At 41.0% G+C, this 19298-nt stretch overlaps 1 protein-coding gene and 1 long non-coding RNA gene across 3 annotated transcripts in view; one reads left to right on the top strand and one right to left on the bottom strand.

The window, feature by feature from the left end:
- Positions 1–1315: 1315 nt before the first annotated feature.
- Positions 1316–11699, top strand: LOC142033854 (uncharacterized). Its single transcript, XR_012651363.1, has 5 exons — positions 1316–1476; positions 5860–6585; positions 10238–10298; positions 11298–11502; positions 11597–11699. It is a non-coding gene; the product is annotated as an uncharacterized LOC142033854 (long non-coding RNA).
- Positions 1322–19298, bottom strand: part of LOC142033821 (kelch-like protein 8) — a 138670-nt gene continuing 120693 nt past the window's right edge. Inside the window, exons 2-10 of one of the 2 annotated variants that reach the window (XM_075034299.1) lie at positions 15320–15615; positions 11495–12043; positions 8105–8291; positions 7273–7416; positions 6035–6146; positions 3805–3973; positions 3063–3222; positions 1864–2065; positions 1322–1445 (exon numbers count right to left, since the gene is read on the bottom strand). In XM_075034299.1, coding sequence (XP_074890400.1) covers positions 1322–1445; positions 1864–2065; positions 3063–3222; positions 3805–3973; positions 6035–6146; positions 7273–7416; positions 8105–8291; positions 11495–12043; positions 15320–15538 — 1866 coding nt within the window. In that variant the 5' untranslated portion in view covers positions 15539–15615. Of the gene's footprint in view, positions 1446–1863; positions 2066–3062; positions 3223–3804; positions 3974–6034; positions 6147–7272; positions 7417–8104; positions 8292–11494; positions 12044–15319; positions 15616–19298 lie in introns of those variants that run through there. The other variant, XM_075034308.1, reaches the window with a different exon arrangement.

A 19298-nucleotide genomic window follows, 5' to 3' on the forward strand; every position in this document is an offset into this window, starting at 1 on the left:
GGTACTGAAGGCAGAGAAGTTTGCTGCTCTCCCTAGTCACTTGTAACAACCTGGTAACGTGAAACTTTGGTCACAAAGGATTGTCAGTTGTTGGTCTGTTCAAGGTGATGCCAGAACAAGAATCTGCAGTCTTTCCAGCTGGACTTTACGTGGCATTCAGGGTGTCTGACTGCATAACAAGATGTCTTTGTACACAGCCTTGTCAACTTCCTATTTCAATTTTTGATGTAAGAACTGGTGAATTTCCAATTCTTTTTGTTGCTGATTCTCTTTGGTTGATGTAAGCTTTAAGTCATCTACCTGTTTTGAGGCTAGATCCTTCTGGCTTAACTATCTTAAAAAGAGCCAGTACCTCTAGAATTACCACAGAGTTGCTACTGGAAACTGAAATTGGACATGCCATCTTCTAGAGTTGCATTTAAAGGTCTTTACAGAATACTGCAACTTTTATTATGATGTTTCTATTTCATATGAAAACGGTGATTCAGACACCACTGAAGCCTACATTTTCAAACACTGTGTCATCTCAAAGTAGGACAAATTACACTGGTTACTTCAGGAATGACCTCTCAACAGAAAGTTGCCTTTTGGGGGGGTAGTTACTATAAATTTTTTTGAAGACTTGAAACTTCCAGTAAACTCAGGTCAAGAATTTTTTCAGCTTTCTAACAAGTGTGTTAGCTTGAGAAAGTACTTTGAAAGACAGGTTTCAGACTAAGTACCTGCAATTGCCACTGCTGCCATAAGTCCCTTGGGAGGTGGGCAGTGAACTTCTCTGCTCCAGTTATCTTAGTGTGCAACAGGGCTATCATTACCTTCTAAAACTTGAGACACTTTGTGTTTTGTGTTACAAAGCTCTTGTACAATTAGGAAATGTTTAAGACTACATTCCTGAAAATAAGTTATATTAAATGGCACTCAAGTCCTCCAGAAAACATGTAGCGGGGCTGTTGGGTAAGGCTCAGCAGTCCTAACTGCCGCGCTCTCACCTCACCCCATGCCTGGTTTATGGTTCAATAATGAGTCCTTGCAACAGCTGCCTCAAATGATTTTGAAATTGCAACTTCTTAAAAATGGGATGATTGCAGCTCTTGGCAGGTCTTCTCCTGTAAGTCCCACTTTTATTCCATGTTTTCACAGGCTTTTCTGTATCACTATTGATAGAAAGCCACCAAAAGCTTTACAGTTGCAGAAGGTAACATTTTCACAAAGAAAATGTGCTGGTTTTATTTCTTAACCTACCGTACAAAACATGGTGTTTAAAAGCTCTGCAGTGCCTCCCTACTATCATTCTTCTGGAATTTGGAGGAGGCAGCAGAGCTCACATGCAGTCAACAACGTTGCTGGATCCTTGGCCCACATCCCGGACCTGGCTGCTGAGACAAGAGCACACAGCCACGCCTGCCCCTGCCCTGCAGTGTGACACAGAGCCGACGAGTTCCCATCTAAGAAGACGGCAGAAGAAAAAAAATAAAAGTAAGTTCCTGTCCTTTCTGAGCAACCTGAAAGTATTTCTTTTCTGTGTCTGAAATTCTATTATACAGCCTAGCTGTTTACTGTGCACAAAAATACACCCTGCTAGTTTATTCTTATTTCTCTGGTAAATTTAGTGCAAAATCAGACCGAAACGACCAGAAGAATGTAGATTCTTATTGAATGAAGGGAAGAGGGCAAGGGATGGAGAGGAGGAGGAGGTGCTTAAATATTTACAAGAACCTAGTGGCATAAGCAGCACTCCTGCATCACTAGTCATGGATATTACTCAATTATTACAAGGAAACAATAGAGAAACTCCTGCTGCACACTTTTCATATAGGCAAATTTCATTGTCTTAACTAAGCCAAATAGAAAATTTTAAATTACCTATTCACTATGGGATCAAATGCTTCCACTGTATTCAGGTACGTGTTGCCATTATGACCTCCAACTGCAAAAATTTTACCCATCAGTGTCGCTATGCCAACGCCACCCCTCGGAGTTGTAAGCTCTGCTACATATTCCCATTTGTTACTGCGTGGGTCAAACCGCTCCACTGAGCTCAGTGGAGAGTTGTCATCAAAGCCACCTGCAAAGAATCATCACATTATCAGTTCTTAGCCACTCCTAGTGCTGGTGATATCCAAGACTGGCATTATCATGCTATTCTCAGCATTCAGTGGGCTAGTGTCCAGCTCTATTTCTTTACATGAATTTTACAAGTTCCTAAAAATTAACAGCTCTCCCTCCTGTATCACCCAGAGTGACAGTTTTCTTCTACTCAAGTTGCAAGGAGTGGTATTTCTCTTATTTTTCTCCTTGAATTCATCTTACACATAGTTATAATGAAACAGCTTCTAATTTGAAATAGAAAAAAAAACTAAGACCAGTAAAAGGATGGTCCTGATCTTATTTTGGCTTAAGTAAAACACACTCTTGCGTTGTTTTCAAATTACAGCATTGCTGAATACTTGAGTAGGAAAAAAAAATCCTCAAGTAAGACTTCAGTGATGCATTCCCCTTGCTGGGGCAGCTGTCAGATGAGCATTTTACTTGAAACTTTTGAAATCACTTATTATAATAGACAAGGTAGAGCTCTGCAACCTATTACTACATCATACCTACCTGGCACCTTCCCCCCTCAGGAGAGCAGGTAAATGCAAGGTAGAGCAGAACAAGACAGGCCTAGGACAACAGGCTGTGGGATAAGTATCATCACCATGTGAAAAAGCTACTGTCGTCTACACTCAAAATGGAACTAGAGTGCTTTAGAAGTGCATGAACTTCAGAATAATTTTCCTAAAAGGAAACTCAAGATTAGTGAGTCTCGAGAGGATTTTCTATATAGACATACTGTCCTGAACAGTATAGGCCACCCTAAAGGTGGGTTAGGAACGGCTTTTTATTTCCTCACTAACATACCTTGGTTTAAGCATGCCCTGGTTGTGCTTGCTTTCTTCTCCTGCCCAGGAACACAAAGTACAGGTCAGGTCTATCTGTTCCCCAGTTCCTCTAGCAAAAACAGCCTCTTCCAAATACCAGTACTTGGCAGAAACAGCACTACAAAATGTCACATCCCTACTCACCAACAACATACAAGCAGCCATGGAGCTCGCTGACACCATTGCCAGCTCTTCGCTGACCCATCTCTTTCACTTCTGTCCACTTATCCAAATGGGGATCATATTTCTCCACACTGGAAAGAGATGCTACACCATCATTGCCACCCACAGCATAAACATGGTTCTGGAAAACAGTTGTATAGAGAAAGATTGTTTGTAATGTATATGTATTTACTCATAAGCAATGTTAGAATGATAGGAAAACATGGTATATCCACACATTGCTAATCATTTAATTTATTTAATAATTCCAACAACAGACTTAATTATCCAACAAATTGTAAACGCCATCTTCCAGTTGAAGAAGTGAAAAAGTTACATAGTGTTGCAGACATCTTGCAGATTATATATGGTGAAGGGGGTTAAAGTGCAGATGCATTCAGTACTTTTAAACATAGTAACCATGACAAACCAGAGTCTTCTGAATGAGACCTGAAGCATTAGCTTGATGTTGTTAGAAGGGTCCTGGTGCTTGCTCCCAGTACCTCAAGTACTGTTGAAACAGGGAGCGTGGTTCAATTTGCTATGAGTATTATCCTAAATACCTCACCTTTTGCACAGTTCCATAGAATTTTGATGACCGGAGGTGCTCAGACCCACCAGGTGCATTTTGTTTGAAATCCTTATGTTCCACTTTGTAAAAGCAGATTTGAAAAGCAGGTCAGTTCCTCAGTTGGCCCTGACTTGGGAGGAAATAGTCACTTACCACAAGGGCTACAGAGCCGACTCCTCCCCTGGGAGTGTTCATTGGGGCAACTGCACTCCATCGATCAGAATCAATGTCGTATCTTTCCACATCGCTGAAGCAAGTGTTGTCATCCAAACCTCCTATTGCATAAATGGGGCCACCAAGGGAGGCAAGAGCAATTCCTCTCCTAAGAAAACCATAGGATCAATACCTCAGTGCAAATCCTTAAGGAAAGGGAATGGGAAAGACGGATCAAGTGTCTGGCACCTGTTTTAAACTATGGGGAAAAAGTAATGAAAATTTTAAAAGTGAAGTTTATAATAAATAATGACCAGTAACTGTGGCTGGCCCTCTGCACGCCTGTATCAGTCTTGCAGCTTTATCCTGAAAGCCTTTTGTATGTTTGCAGCCTCCCATTAGAGGGACTCTAGAGTTTTATCTGTACTTCACCTCAGCTTTCTCAGGCACCTGTTTGTTAGGACTGCTGCAGCTAGAATTTTTTTAGACTGCAAAAAGACAAAGCTCCTGTTTAAAAAATAAAAAAAAAAATAAAGGTGGGGTGCATGGAATATTGTTTTGACTGAATGTCACCTAAGGCCCAAGTCCTCTACTTACATGCTTGGATATATGAGATTGTCTTAGTTATTTGATATCTCTGTCTTGGTACTTAATTTTACACCTCCTATCTTGTTGTACTGAATCTGATGGGGAGCCAAAACCTGCTGGTTTTAACTGGTATAGCTGCTGCTACAATTTGGGAATGATTTTTTGGGGGGTGAGATTAATATATATGAAAAGGCAAACCTGAGCTGGATATTAGATGACAGAACTCTAGCAAGATTTAATTGCAGTTTCTTCCATTCTGTTATTTTCTATTAAGTCTGTGTTAAAATAGCTATCAGATTTTTTTCTACTGAATCTGCTAATATGAAAGTACAGTCACTACTACAAAATGAAAAGTATGGTCTAGAATGGAGTTATTAAGTGAATGGAGCATTAAGTTTCTGCTTTAACTACCAAGACAGGTGATTTACTGTTTCACTGAGAACATTCTTGTCTCATTACACAGAGGGCAGGTTCACAGATACCTAAGCAGGAGCAAGGGAGGCACAATCTTTCTACTCAGCTGTTAGCATAGACACCATCAATGGTGGCAGTTTTTTGTCAACTAAGTATTCCAACACCACCTCGGTGAATGGGAGGAGTGGGGCGTAGCCAAGGCATGGCAGCCCTTTCATTTACCAAGGTACGGAGTAAGAAATGTCACAGAAGTCTAGGACTGATGTTTGCCAAAAATATGCCCTGGGGTGGTGGCATGACGGAGGGAGGAAGAGGAGCAAGAAGCCACTTCCAGGAGTGTGGGTCTTCTATTTTGATTAGGTCACGGCTACAAATAATTTTAGGACTTAGCCAAACTCGGTATTTTACTCCTACTTGTACATGATGCTTTTAGAAACAACAAATAACAAAATGGAATGTAGAATTATGGAGGCTGATTTAAATGACAGCAGAAAAAAAAAATACAGATCTGTGAGTCCAGTAGCTCCTTAAAAGAATCTTAAATGTCAAAAGGCAAGAAAAATCCTCAATCTGACTGTCAGTGTTTTAGTGCTTCTGGCCTTTTGTGGCAAGAACATAGGCAGCTACTGTTTCCTGGGCATGAAATATTTCACTGTGCATGTTCTGATGGCAGTTATCTTGCTCATTCTTAAAAAGAGCAGAAAACCCACAGAACCAGTTAATCAGTTTCAAGTTCTTTACTGGGCACAGCAGAAAGGCCCTAGATGTCAGAATGTAAGCACAGCTGGAGTAGAAGAGCTCTCTGCTCCAGAAGCCAGCCACACTGCGCCCCCCCCCCCCAAAAAAAAAAAGAAAAAAAGAAAAAAAAGAAAAGGATAGAGCAACAAAAGAAAGCCAAAGCATAAACATAACCAATGTTACCAGCCAGGGCCTCTCCCTAGAGAGAGGGATTATGCAGTTTTGCAGTGAAATATTACGTTACACACAACTTTGTGTTTGTGCAAATATGTGATGTATGCAAGTATGGGATGCAGATTTGTGTTTGCTTTACAGGTGGTAAATAAAGGTGTCTGATAGCATAAAGCCCCAAACTAGGAAAACAAATTTCCTAAAAATAACACAGTTCGGAAACCCAAATAAAGACAGGACAGACATGATGTTTTTCAGCATCAGCAAGAAATGATACATCACAGACTAGGACTTATATTTTGGATCATGAGACGGGTACCTCTTTGTGTTCATTGATGCCTTCATCATCCACTTGTTTGTGAGAGGATCAAATACTTCCATGCTTCCTAAGTGTTCATTTCCATCATGCCCACCTACTGCGTAGACTTTACCTGAAACACAAACACATCTTTTGGTACAGAGATTGCTTGGCAACATTTCAGTTTTCATTTATGCAATATCCCTGCCTATGTGAAGACAAAAGCTCAAACAAAGGTTAAAGTTTTCAAATGTTTTCAATATCAGGATTTTAATAAGTACAGACTTTATATTTTTACATGCTGTACTCAACCAGAGATCTGTTCTAACATGAACTTAGACAAAGCTTGAGATACGTAGACAAAAGATCTTCCCATAACTTCAGTCCTGCAGGTCAGATCAATTTTGGACACTTGTATCAGTCTCTCCAGATTTTCTATGGGGATATAAAGATACCTGTTCTGCTGCAGCAACACGGGGGCTACCATGTACAAGGAAAATTTGCATCATGGGTGCTAAGCTGCTCTAGATTGCACAGACGTGGTTTCAGAAGATGGAGACCCAAAAATAAAGGTAGGTCTGCTCTTGGAAGAGTTATGGTCTTAGTGACTTGCCTGAACGGATTTAAGTATGAAGGGAGATAGCAAATGCTGGGCGACTCTGCTGTGTAAGGCTGTTTCTTTATAAATGGAATAAAAAAAATTCAATTGCCTATTAAAGCAAGCGGCTATATACAGTTCATAGAATAGTTTGGGTTGGAAGGGACCTTTAATGATCATCTAGTCCAGCCCCCCTGCAATGAGCAGAGACATCTTTGACTAGATCAAGTTGCTCAGAGCCCTGTCCAACCTGACTTGGAATGTTTCCAGGGATGGGGCATCTACAACCTCTCCAGGCAACCTGTTCCAGTGTTTCACCACCCTCACTGTAAAAAATGTCATCCTTATATCTAGCCTAAATCTATCCTCTTTTAGTTTAAAACCATTACCCCTTGTCCTATTGCTACAAGCCCTACTAAAAAGCTATCTGCAGGCTGAACAACCCTAACTTTCTCAGTTCGCAATAATGTCTTTTCAGTAAGCATGCTCTCAGATCATTTCAGAATCAAAAACCCCTTCATGAAGAAGAAGCTTTGCTAAACTGAAGAATATCCAACAGTTAAGCCATTGCAAGACAGGTTTATTTAGTAGAAGTACCAATTCCAGCAAAAGGAGCAAACAAGTGCCTTTTGAATAGGGTTGCTTGAATAGGGTTACTGACCTCCCACAGAGATCACACCCACGTGCCTTCTCCTGCTGTTCATTTCAGGGCCGAAGAACCAGTTGTTTTTGCTGATAGAGTAACATTCAATGCTGCGAAATGGATCACCTGATCCACCTCTACCACCAACACAGAACAGCACACCTGAAGAAGACAAAACGGGTTTCCAGAAAACCAGCAGGAAGATGGCAGATAAAGTTGTATAGCAGAGTGAACTGAAAATTATGTAGTCCAGGAGAAGTGGTATTTCACTTCAAGGGGCACAGTCATTGCCCTGTATAATTGGATGCTGGATTCTGGCCTTTGCTTGGCATGATGCTATGGCAATTAACTATCTATGCTCTTGCAAAAACAATGCATATTTTAAATATGCTTTTTGTGATTTTGTTTAGGGTGATGAACAGATTGTTTGTTAAAGATAACAAAGTAAAAATTAGGATTTGCAGTCTAATATTCATCAGTCACTTTTGGTGTAGGTTAGCCAAGGAGTTTAAAAGTTAGCTCAACCTTCTCACACCAAAAGATAAGTGTCCACTGTTTTTGATATAACTTTGAGCATACTGCCTGGTCATAACATACTTAACAGTTCTAGCTTTAATACAGATAGAGCCGATCATGACAAATAAATAATTCTTCAAAGAAAGAAAATGACTGCTAACGTTCTGCTAGGAAAAAATGCAGCACGTTTCCTAATTCCCAGAGGTATACCATGGCTTTCACAATTTTGCATTAAGTCATTAACAACCATTTATATCAAGCTATCTAAGCCTGCACAGATGCACCACCTTTTCTCCACACTCCTTACTGGATAATCAGACACACATTTAATTACCAGCAGTCTGCTTCCTTGGTGTTGTGCGAATGGAGTACTCAAAGTCTGGCACTGCCCTGCTGCTCAGGTGAAGGTGGTAGTTTCTTGCTTCATCCAGCAAATCCCTACATTTTAGATTCTGCTTGACAATCTCTTCCTTTGCCACAACACCCATAAGGAAACAAATGGGCAAGAGAGGCAGCCGTACCTGACAGAAATGAACACAGTTGGAGTAACTGGCTGAACTGACTGAGTCTCACCATTTACAGTGATGCACGCGTAACAGATGGCAGCTTCTGAGCCAGCTGCCAGCCCCACACTCTTCACTAAAAAGAGCAGCTTTCATATTTTTTTTTTCCAGAATAACAGTGATATGAACAGTTCTTTTTAGTGACAAACGTTTGCTACAACCATTTGCATTTAAGCAGCAGTGGAGAACTGTCCCTTGGCCCAGGCTGAGCAGAGGAAGAAGTGCCGCTGCCTGTACTGCAACTGCGCCTGCCTGGCGTGACACAGGCAGCATCTGTGACTGTACCAGAATAGTCTGTGTCAGGTAGTCTGCTGAGGGTATGAATTTTCAGCTCACTGCTGTACCAGCGTATAGAGGGCTTTTGCTAGAATGGTTCATTTTCTTTGGGTGGCAAGTCAAAAAGGAAACACTGTCAGCATGAACTAAGTGTCTATTAAGGAGGTATTGCTAGTGCAGTAACACCTTTCTCTAGTGTGGACTTGACAAGACTGCAGGATAAAAAAAAAAAAAGGTTGAGAGTTAATTGTTTCCTTCTTCAAATCCTTCCTGTGGTTCCCCAGAAGAGTGCTGGTGACCAGGCTGAGGAACAGAAGGCTTGCTCTGGGTAAGGCTACAGGTGGTCACTGCCCAGAGCAATCCCCAGTGACGGGGCAGATCTGAAATAAGGTCAGCCTCTCCAAGACTGCCTTGAAATGCCTTCCTCCCCACAGTCAATTTATTTCACCAAGCCTTTCCTTTGGCCTTGTGAGAGAAACAGTGAGGAATATGAAGTACAATCAGATGCAAAGGTGGGACAGGTGTTAGCGGGGGGGGACTGAAGTAAATCACCATCTGACTTCCTAAGGTTTGGAGTCAATGCTGTCAGGCAGCTCCCAGTTAGCTCAGCAGCAATGGTGAAGAAGTCCAGTATCTCTGGTGCTTCTCAGAGCAGCAGCATGGTGGTTTAAAATCGCTGACAAAGTGTCCCTGTCTTCACGTAAGCACGTGTCTCTACCACTTCTTCCTTGCCCACTCACTTTCAGTCCCACTTCTTCCTTTAGTGTGGCCCAGCTTATTTTAGGCTAATTAAAAGCACCACCGTAGCCCTGCTAATACTCATAAGGTTAGTGATGCGGTAAGAACTCAAGGCTCACAAATTCAGAACCTCATTATAACAGCAAAACCTGTATGGCTGATTATGATGTGGATAGTAACTGTCAAGAAGCCCAGTCATGTTTTCTGCCAGCAGTAATGTCCAAATCAACTGATGGCTCCATGTACTCTGGCAAATAACCCATGTTTACAGGAAGGCATTTACTTTTTCATTGCTTCATTCCAGACTCTGGTTTCCCTGAATAGAATAAAGCTGTTAATCATCTCATCTGCTAGCAAAACTGGGCAATAAAAATCAATCTTTTTTTTTTAATCTCAAATTATATTGCCTGTGAATTTAATTACAGTGTACTGAAGTGTTTTTTTGTACCTAAAACCTCATGCTAGTCTAGATGAAAGTGAACGTTTTTGGAAGACAGTTAATAAACACTTGTGATCTTTTACCAGGAAGTGTGAAAAATGATGCAAGAAGACAATGACAGCAGCATGTTAGTGCACCTCTTGTTACTCACATGATGCCAATATTAGCAATTCTGCTAAATGCAAAATATTTAAGTTGGAGTTCAGTGACAACTGAAACAGCACAGTTGATCCTACCTGCTAAGACACATAGGGCATTTTGCAGCACATGACATGTACCCCCTCCTCCCCAGCACACGTTCTCCATACCTGTCTCAAACACTGTATTTTAAACTCCTATAACCAGCACATATGGAGCTTGAATAACTGAAGTAACTAACGTTTTGACAGGAGGAGGTCTGATGGGTGTTTAAATAAGTTCAGCTAAGTGACCTTTTGATACCTTCTTTCAGAAGCAGCGGATTTGCATCAAGTCTAGAGGATTAAACTCCGAACTCCTTTCCGATCCTACAGGTAACCAGCAGTGCTAGTCTAGTGAGCATTAAGGGGTCTAGCATATGCTTCTGTCCTGGTTTCAGCTGGGATAGAGTTAACTGTCTTCCTAGTAGCTGGTAAGGTGCTATATTTTGAGTTCAGTATATGCAAAGAATGTTGATAACACACCGATGTTTTCAGTTGTTGCTAAGTAGTGTTTAGTCTGAAGTCAAGGATTTTTCAGCTTCTCAAGCCCAGCCAGTGAGAAAGCTGGAGGGGCGCAAGAAGTTGGCACAGGACACAGCCAGGGCAGCTGACCCAAACTGGCCAAAGGGGTATTCCATACCATGGGACGTCACATCTAGTATAGAAACTGGGGGGGGGGGGGGCGGGGGGGGGGAAGGCATCACTGCTCAGGGACTAACTGGGTGTCAATTGGCGGGTGGTGAGCAATTGCACTGTGCATCTTTTGTACATTCCAATCCTTTTATTATTACTGTTGTCATTTTATTACTGTTATCATTATCATTATTAGTTTCTTCTTTTCTGTTCTATTAAACCGTTCTTATCTCAACCCATGAGTTTTACTTCTTTTCCCGATTTTCTCCCCCATCTCACTGGGTGTGGGGGTAGTGAGTGAGCGGCTGCGTGGTGCTTAGTTGCTGGCTGGGCTTAAACCACAACAGCTTCCTAGCCTGCTCATAGGGCTAATACATCTTGGTCTTTTGTTAATTAAACATACAGGAAGTTCTAGAATTAGCACAACTTTATGTGACACATCTCCATTACAGTTTTACTTTCCTAATCATGTAAAAAACCTCCTCAACAGCTTTACTCTCCTTTCTTAAGTACAAATACTTAACCAGCAGGGGAAGTGAGCATTTCAGGCTGTAGTAGCATCAAACCAAGTGAAGTGATGGCTTTATGTTCTCCACTATGTGTAAATCTAAGAAGTTTCTGCTCTAACGCAGATACAGCTTTTTGTTGGCTCCCTACCCCCCAGCCACGAGCATGAAGTGAGTACTCTTCTCTCTACAGAAACTGGAGAATACAACTTCTTCCTAATATTCAAGAGATCTAACCTGCTTCCACTGTCAACTGAACAACTGTGAATACCAGATGAGGCACCGACTGCTAAGAATATTTTTCATCTTGAGATCTACCTAAGTACAAACAGTTGATTATACAACTAAACCAGTGACAAGACAGGCGCCCAGCACCTTGGTCTGCCCTACCTGCGCAAGTATTTCATCCAGCCACATAGCATGATGCTGTGGATTGGCTAGCAGCCACTTGATAGCAGCATTGTAAACTTGCTTTTCATTTTCAATATTCAGGTCACTGGAGGACAGGAGTTTATGGAGGTGCTGTGGTGACATGCTCACAAAGTCTTCACACTCCACCACTTCTGTAAAATGTTCGCAAGCATACTGATCAGCCATGTCCATCAAGTCAATGCGGTTATGACTCTCTGCAAATGCCCTGACTGCCAGGCAGTTGGAGGGATGGAAGTGCAGCTTCATGTATTCACAGCATGCCTTTGCTACCAGTTCCACCTGAAGAATGCAAGCAGCGTACAAGAGAGGCTGGACGTTATCCACTGTCAGAGTAAGGCGGGAGGAGTACACAAACTTCACTAGGTCTTCTATTGCATCTCCATCGAAGTCCCTGATCTCAATCAACGTCTGCTTGGCTTCAGCCATTTCTGAAAGAAACATGGCTCTGAAGTAAGGTATAACACAAGCTAGCACCAGTTTGTGGCAGGAGATAAGCTTTGAACCAACCTGAAAAAAGAACAACAAAAAAACACCCAGTCTTTTACTGGAATGTCAGTTTCAGCTGTGAAAGGAGGGATAGTTAAGCTGAAGTAAGAATTCTGAACTCAGTATGCATTGAGCTACTGTATTTTGTTCAAACAAATTAACTCCACTTGCCCTGTACTTCTGACATTACATCAATGTATCCCAAACGGATCTGAGTTGTAACTTGGCCGTCAGAGTAGGGCAAGGCAATAACACAAGGAAGCAATAGCACTGATGTACGTTACTTGCTTTTCTTTAAGAGCTGTGTCCTATTTTTTAAATGAAACATCCTTAAGAACCTTCTAGATACATCTTGGAGACAGGAGGAGACTGCTAGGCACTTGTTTGGTTTATGTGTATTCAGAGGTTTGGGGGGGCAGGGAATTGTAAACTGACATTTTTAGACTACTTAATTTAAACCTCTGGACTTTTACTAGTGTTGAGGAATTCATAATGCTGTTTATAGAAGCAACTTCATGTAAAACTACTGTAATAACAGCTATTACAGGGATTATTCAGAGTTACCAATCACTTCAAGGATTTTTAGAAGCTGTTTAGCCACAAAAGATGTGGCATTTTTCAAAATTCTGCTCAGAAAGCGCAAAATAAGCTTTTCACTTACAAAATTCTAGAATTCAATTACATTACAAGACAATGTAACTATTGAAGGTAAATGAACAATCTACTACTTATTGGTGTTACAAGAGTGCTTTCTTACAGCCTTTGTCATTCTGCAGCCTGCACTAACAAGCACATGGCCAAGTTAAGCAACCAGTTTCCCTGACAGACTCGAATTACATGTTCATTTCCAGATGAATGTGTTACACTGAGCTGTCTTGCAGTTTAAAAAAAAAAAAGGATATTAAATTATAACGGAGAATTTGGAGTTTTTTCTACCTCTGCTTCAATACACAATTGCTCTACCCTTTTTAAAAGTGTGTATTATCAACACAAGTGTAACCTGCCTGGTGACCAGCAAGTTGAGTACAGAAAGCAAACACACATGGAAGAGTATGGACATTAAAAGAGAGGAAAAGATGGATGGCTCAGTGTGAGTTAATTAGATCACTCCAGAAGGAACAATTCATAGACCTACCAAACAAACAAAAAACCAGACCAACAGGAGAAAAGCAGATAGATGGTACGCAACTGCCACTCTCCGCCTTCTAACAGGGAGCTGTTCATATGACAGTAGCAGTACAGTAGGTGACATTCCAGATTTTAACTTTTTGGAGCAGAGGAAGTCTCCCATGGTTTATCACTGTCACAATGTCAGCATTCCAACTAATTATAGTACTGATGCAAAACGATGGTACCAGCTGGCCTGCTATATCAGGAAAAGCTCCTAGGCCATTCTCACCTTCAGAGATTGTTATTCTGTCCATCATCCCACTCTCTAATTGCATCTTTCTTTTGAATTAAGTGGCTTCACTATTTTACCCAAATCTGCTTAACTTTAAATATCTAGTATGTTCTTGGTATTTTGAAATCAAAGTTCCCCTCCAGTTATTAACTATCATATTTTAAGATCCAGCAGTTAAATCAATAATTGGTCTGACAACAGCAATGCCAGAATTGCTCACTGTCAGAGGTCACGCACAAAAGCAGAAAGTTCAGTAGAGAAATCATTATTCTTAAAACACAAGAAATGCCTGAGCGCTAGAGAAAGAAAAATCAGGCCCTCCAGAAAATTCTAGTTCAAGACGGAGTTAACGGTTACTTGAAAATCACTGCTTTAGGAAGCCTTACGGTAAGATGTACATACCTAGGTTGCTCTAGCCTCCATAGATTATCTTCTCTACTTGAGGACTGGAAGCCAAGTCATGCAATCTAATATTCTTAAATTACTGAAGTAGCTTCACACAAATAATACATATGAACAATACAAGCCTAACTCAGGGGAAGTTAAGCTGCAGCCACAGTAAAGTGTATTTTGCAAGCCAAGCTCCCTAGCACAAGTATACGTTTAACTACGTTTATAAAATAAGACTTTCTGCCTTTTTCGCAAGGGTGGGTGGAAAGGGAGAAAAGCGAGGATGAGGGCAAGAAAAGGGAAGAGAGGAGGGTTGTTAAAGAGCTCTGACATGAACCTTCTTCCCCAAAACACCGTTTAAAATGACAAGATGTAAAAAGACCTGATGACGAGCTCAGGCAAGTTCTGTTTCATGGCGTTGGTGCTGGCCGGAGCAGCTTCAGTATTGTCATTCAGTGTCCTGTGAGCATTAACTCAACTGTTATGAGGCACTGGACCTATTTGCTGCTGCATCTAGTGCCTGCTCCATGGCTGGTGACAGGCAATTTAATACCTGCTGCAAAGCAGAACAGAAAAATGTTCTGGCTTGTTCTACTCCTGTTGTCTACTGGGGCAGGACAGAAACCCTCTTCCTCTCAGAGACCTCCATTGTCTCCCAAGCGTTTTAGAAAGATGAGATGCCTACTGGGGGGGGGGGGGGGGCACAAGAGACACACACCTGTCAAGGATTTTCCATATTAATATCTAATAGTAAAAGTGGCAGGCAAACAATTTCTCTTAAAGGCATCTGTCATTTGTTCTTGGTATAGGTATATTTTTCTTAAATAACTATCTTGCACTACTAAGATGTCTAGCTAAGCAATACTTAATACTTGTAGGTGCTGGCAACCACTGTTACAGATGCTAGATATAAATTTATTGTGATCAGGATATAAGTAATATACAGCTGAGTTACAAAGAATGCATTAAAGCAATGCTATGCAAGAATCATAAAACTGTTTTCCTCCTCCTCCTTTACTCTTTGATCAACTGTAGAACATAATTGCCTGTTTTGGGTTTTTTTTTCCTTTCTTTGAGAATGCTGGAAGTTGGATTTGTTGCAGAAATCCTGTTTGCCAGGAAAGATCTAGCAGAGCAACAGAGAATGCAAAAATAGAGATAAAATTGGGGATGAAAATGTGTGAGAACAAAGAGGCTACGAGGAGCTGAAACTGCACAGTAATACACTGATCAACTGTGGGAACTTGCTTAGAAGGCAAGTTGGGTGGCGTCAAAGTCATGTACTTCCTCTCTCAGACTGTCAATATCTTAAATGTTTACATTTCAGTTGTAAACTTCCTAAATAAGAAGAAAAAAAACCCATGAGCATATCTAGAGATACCTCGGATCCAACAGCTATTCTATGGCTTCCAATACCCCTGCCTAAATTCACAGCCACCTCCAGCACACCTATTTGTAGCTTAATCTTCAGACTGTTAAATGAAATGGATGTGTGACAATATCACCTTCAGTGTAACATCACAGAGCTCTCCAGCTTCAAAGAAGTGAAGAAGAGAGCTATGAAAATCCTTCCAAGCCTCATTTGCTTCAAATACAAAGATGTCATCTTCACCATCACTGTTGGAAGACCTAGTTTGCTGCTGCTGCTGCTGCTGCTGCTGCCGCCTTTTTCCCTTTACCAGATGTTGTTTTGCCTGCTCTGGCACCATGGATTCTGAAGCCATTGGCCGTTTCTTCTTTCACTGCATGAATCTTCAAAAACTCCTGCCAAGAAAAGATCCAGCCCATCAGAAGTCAAGTCCTAAAGTGCTGTTACGTTCTGTTCATCTTCCTGTTTAAGAAAACACAAAAAAAGCAGATGAGACATTAGGTACTGCTAGTACCTAACACTTTGATTACGTGTTATAAATACTACCTATAATCTGACTTGGGGAATATGGGAGAAGGGGAAAAAAGACCCACAGTCAAGAATCCTATGGAGGTACCTTTAGGAAAAGCCGTTGTCTGTGAACTTGTTGCCCACGCTTCTTGAAAAAGACATAAAAAAGAAAAGCCAAGAATGTATCTTCTAACATTGCTGATCTCACTGCTGTGGATGGCAGAGGAACAGAAGGGACATGGCCTGCAGACAGCTGTGCTTCTTTGGTCCCTAAGTAGCATCTCTCATCACTGCTGCCACAGACAGACTATTGATCTGACCCTGCCGGTTATTTTGTACATACCACTCAGCTTTCCTAGGTCTCTTCAAAAGCTAAAGCAATCCTTAAGTGTTTTATCCATTTATGCAAATGTAAGCAAAATATAACAAGCTTCTACAGAACTAGATAACAAAATTTACACTTACAGAAAAATTGTGGAATGAAAATTATCTCCTTTTATCTAGCAAGTTTATTAATCCAACATATTGGTATTTAAAGCATGACAATGCGTGTTAGGCAAAAGTTTGCTCCTGCTTGCTAGCTTTTGTTTTACACTGTTTACCCAGCTTAGCTGAAGATATTTAAGGTGTCTAAGATTTATGCAGCTCAGACTAAAGGAATCTTAGCTATACTGACATCACAGCTTTCCCAGGGCTGAACGACAAATCTGGGATACCACAGACAATGGGGAGAAGGCTTTTTCTGCTCCTGTCACTCAAATACTTTACTCTTCCTGCTACTGTGAGCATCAGTTAGGTTCAGCTTGAAGTTGACCTTTTTTATTTGCAAAAAAAAAGTTAAGCAGTAGGGGCAGTGCAAATTTTTTTCCAGTTCTGTAGCATATTTTAAGTTTTTGTTCTGTGTGTCTAAAAGCCACGAAAGCCAACTCAGTGAGATTTAGGCTGTTAATCCACATGCTTTGTGGAGGATGATTACAAAGTCCACAAGAAAAAAATTAAATACTATTTGAAAGCATGGAGTTACTGATTCAGCTTACAAGCAAGAGTTCTGTTAGATTTTTGGCAAGGGAAGAAAAAGGATTTGTAAGGTTTTAAGACAAAGTCTCTGGAGAGCATATTTAGTAGTGTGTTTCTCTCTTACACTGGCTAGCTTTGGTTTTCATGGTTTCTGGTTAATTTATTATGCATTCATTCTCCAGTCTACCCTAAGACTTGACGATTGCTGTAGCTCAGTGATTTCTGCTCAGGGACTCTGGTGTTAGAGGAAGTGGACTGACTGAAGGAACAAAAAATTCGTCTACAATAAAAATGTAAGTCAGTCAGTCACATGTCTGGGAGCAGAACTGATTTTCTTCCAGGGTATTTTGAGAGTGTCTGTGCCTATTACTAAATTTATAACTCCTCATGCATCGGTACCAGAGAAAGAGCAGGAAGTGACTTGAGGGTGATCATACTCATTTCTGCTGTAGTTCACAGGGTTGTTGTCAGCTCCATGTCCTGTGCAGTGACAAGGCTGTTCACTGCACTGAGCCAGGCAGGTTAAAGCAAGATCAAACATGCCTAGAATATTCACTAATAGTGCTGTTAGCAAGGGAAGTATTCTTTTAAAATATATCTAAGAGAAATATCTTACTTCTTCCAAAACCACAAACTAGCTCAACGATATTACAGATCACGGTATATTTATATTGTTTATAGCAAGGAATACCTTTTTCTGCTGAGAACTTAACAACTTCTCAGACTTGTCAAATTACTATACTAAGATGTTTTTCCAGTTCATTAGGAGGAAAAAATGTTGATATTTTGGTTGTCCTCTTTTAACTTCAAATTAATCGTCCACTACTGGTACTTAACTACCTTGGCTTTGTTTAACATTGTTTTGGCTTTGTGTGGTGGGGGTTTTTTTGGTAGTGGGGGAGGGAGCTGCAGGGGTGGTTCCTGTGAGCAACTACTAGAAGCTTCCCCACTGCCTCTGGCCCAGGCTGACCCAAACAGTGATGGTGGTAGCACCTCTGGGAGAACAGATTTAGGAAGGGGAACCTGCAGTGAGTAGGGGGATTGGAATATGAGAGGAACACCTTATGGCCCGTGACCATAAGGGGGAGTGATCCCTCCCAGTCCTTATCTCGACCCACGAGCCTTTCTTCATATTTTCTCCAAATCCCACCATGGCCGGGGTGGGGAGGAGTGAGCGAGCGGCTGCGTGGGGCTTTGTTACCAGCTGGGTTCAAACCACAACAAACATGCCCTTCGAAGAAGTCCCTGTTACCATTGGGATATGAAGCTAACACAGAGCTTCAGAGGCAACCTACTGAAGTTACAAAAGGGAACATAGACAAGCAAGAGGAAAAAGAAAGAAGTTGAAATGCTGTACAAGGGTGTTGAAAAGCATCCTGTATTATTCATTCAGAGGTAAGATACAGCGTCTTTAGCCTACACTTCTAGGGAACTCTTGCTTATTTTTGCTCCTTAACTGACACTCTCACTTCACCACTCCCTAGCTACTCACATCTAACAGTATTTTTGCAGCCAAGTAGAAACACTGCTGTCAGACAGAACTGCCACTGACTACTAAACGATAGTTCGCAGCTCCCAAGTTCTTAACGTTTTCCATCTGACATATGCTATATTTATCCTCATGCTTTAACTGCAACTGCTCACATACTTTCCAAAACTGTTCTGTGCTTCACTGTAAAAGAGGCTGATGGTGTACATTTTACCTATTCTGGGTATGCCATTGTAAACACCAACACAAAACCCTTGAGTCTTAAGATAAATCACTGCTGCTGGGGTGGCTTTTTTTTATGTTTTAAAAAACCTGAGCAATAACACAAAAGCCAAACATAACTGATTTTAAGCAATATCCTTCATCTGTATCTGATGCTTGTATCAAATGAAGCTCTTGGAGATGCTGAGCTCTCACCTGTAAGAAAAGAAGTTGAGCACGTATTTGTATTAATATATTTAGCACATACTAAGTACACACTTGATATTTCAGGGGAAGAAGCCAGAAATCACACCAAAGGAGACCAAGGCCGTTACTCAGGCTCATAGCCGTAGATAGGGGAGTCCCATGTACAAGGGAGCTCCCAGTATGGCAATATCAAATAAGTGTATGGGAACATGAGAACAAGTCAGTTACTGCTCCTCAAGTAAAAAGAAGTTTCTGCAACATGTTAAAAATTAACATGTTTACTATAACCTTAAGGAAATATTCAGATAGCAATAGTCGGACACACTTCAGTTTAATTTTGATGAGACTTTGTGACAGATAATAATATCGTAGGTAATATTTTTATTCTTCTCCCAAGTCACCGCTTCAGGAGCTTCTGTGATACATCGTCCAAATCTTTTTAGATATCCATCCACAAATCCTCCACTTGTCTTAATTACAGCATCTCACAGTTTGAGCCTTCAAACAAATCATCATCTACTATGGAAAGTACCAGCTATAGCCATCAGACAGTTGTAAAACTAGCTGTGGAGAGCCAGGTCACTGTATATATCCAGTTGGCTGTTAATTGTATCTGGCTTGAGAAACAGCAGTTATGAATTATATCATCTATTTGAAAAATCAAGGGATTTTCACAATCAGAGGTTTAAGG

This window comes from Buteo buteo, chromosome 1, assembly GCF_964188355.1.
Source record: "Buteo buteo chromosome 1, bButBut1.hap1.1, whole genome shotgun sequence".
NCBI lineage: Eukaryota > Metazoa > Chordata > Aves > Accipitriformes > Accipitridae > Buteo > Buteo buteo.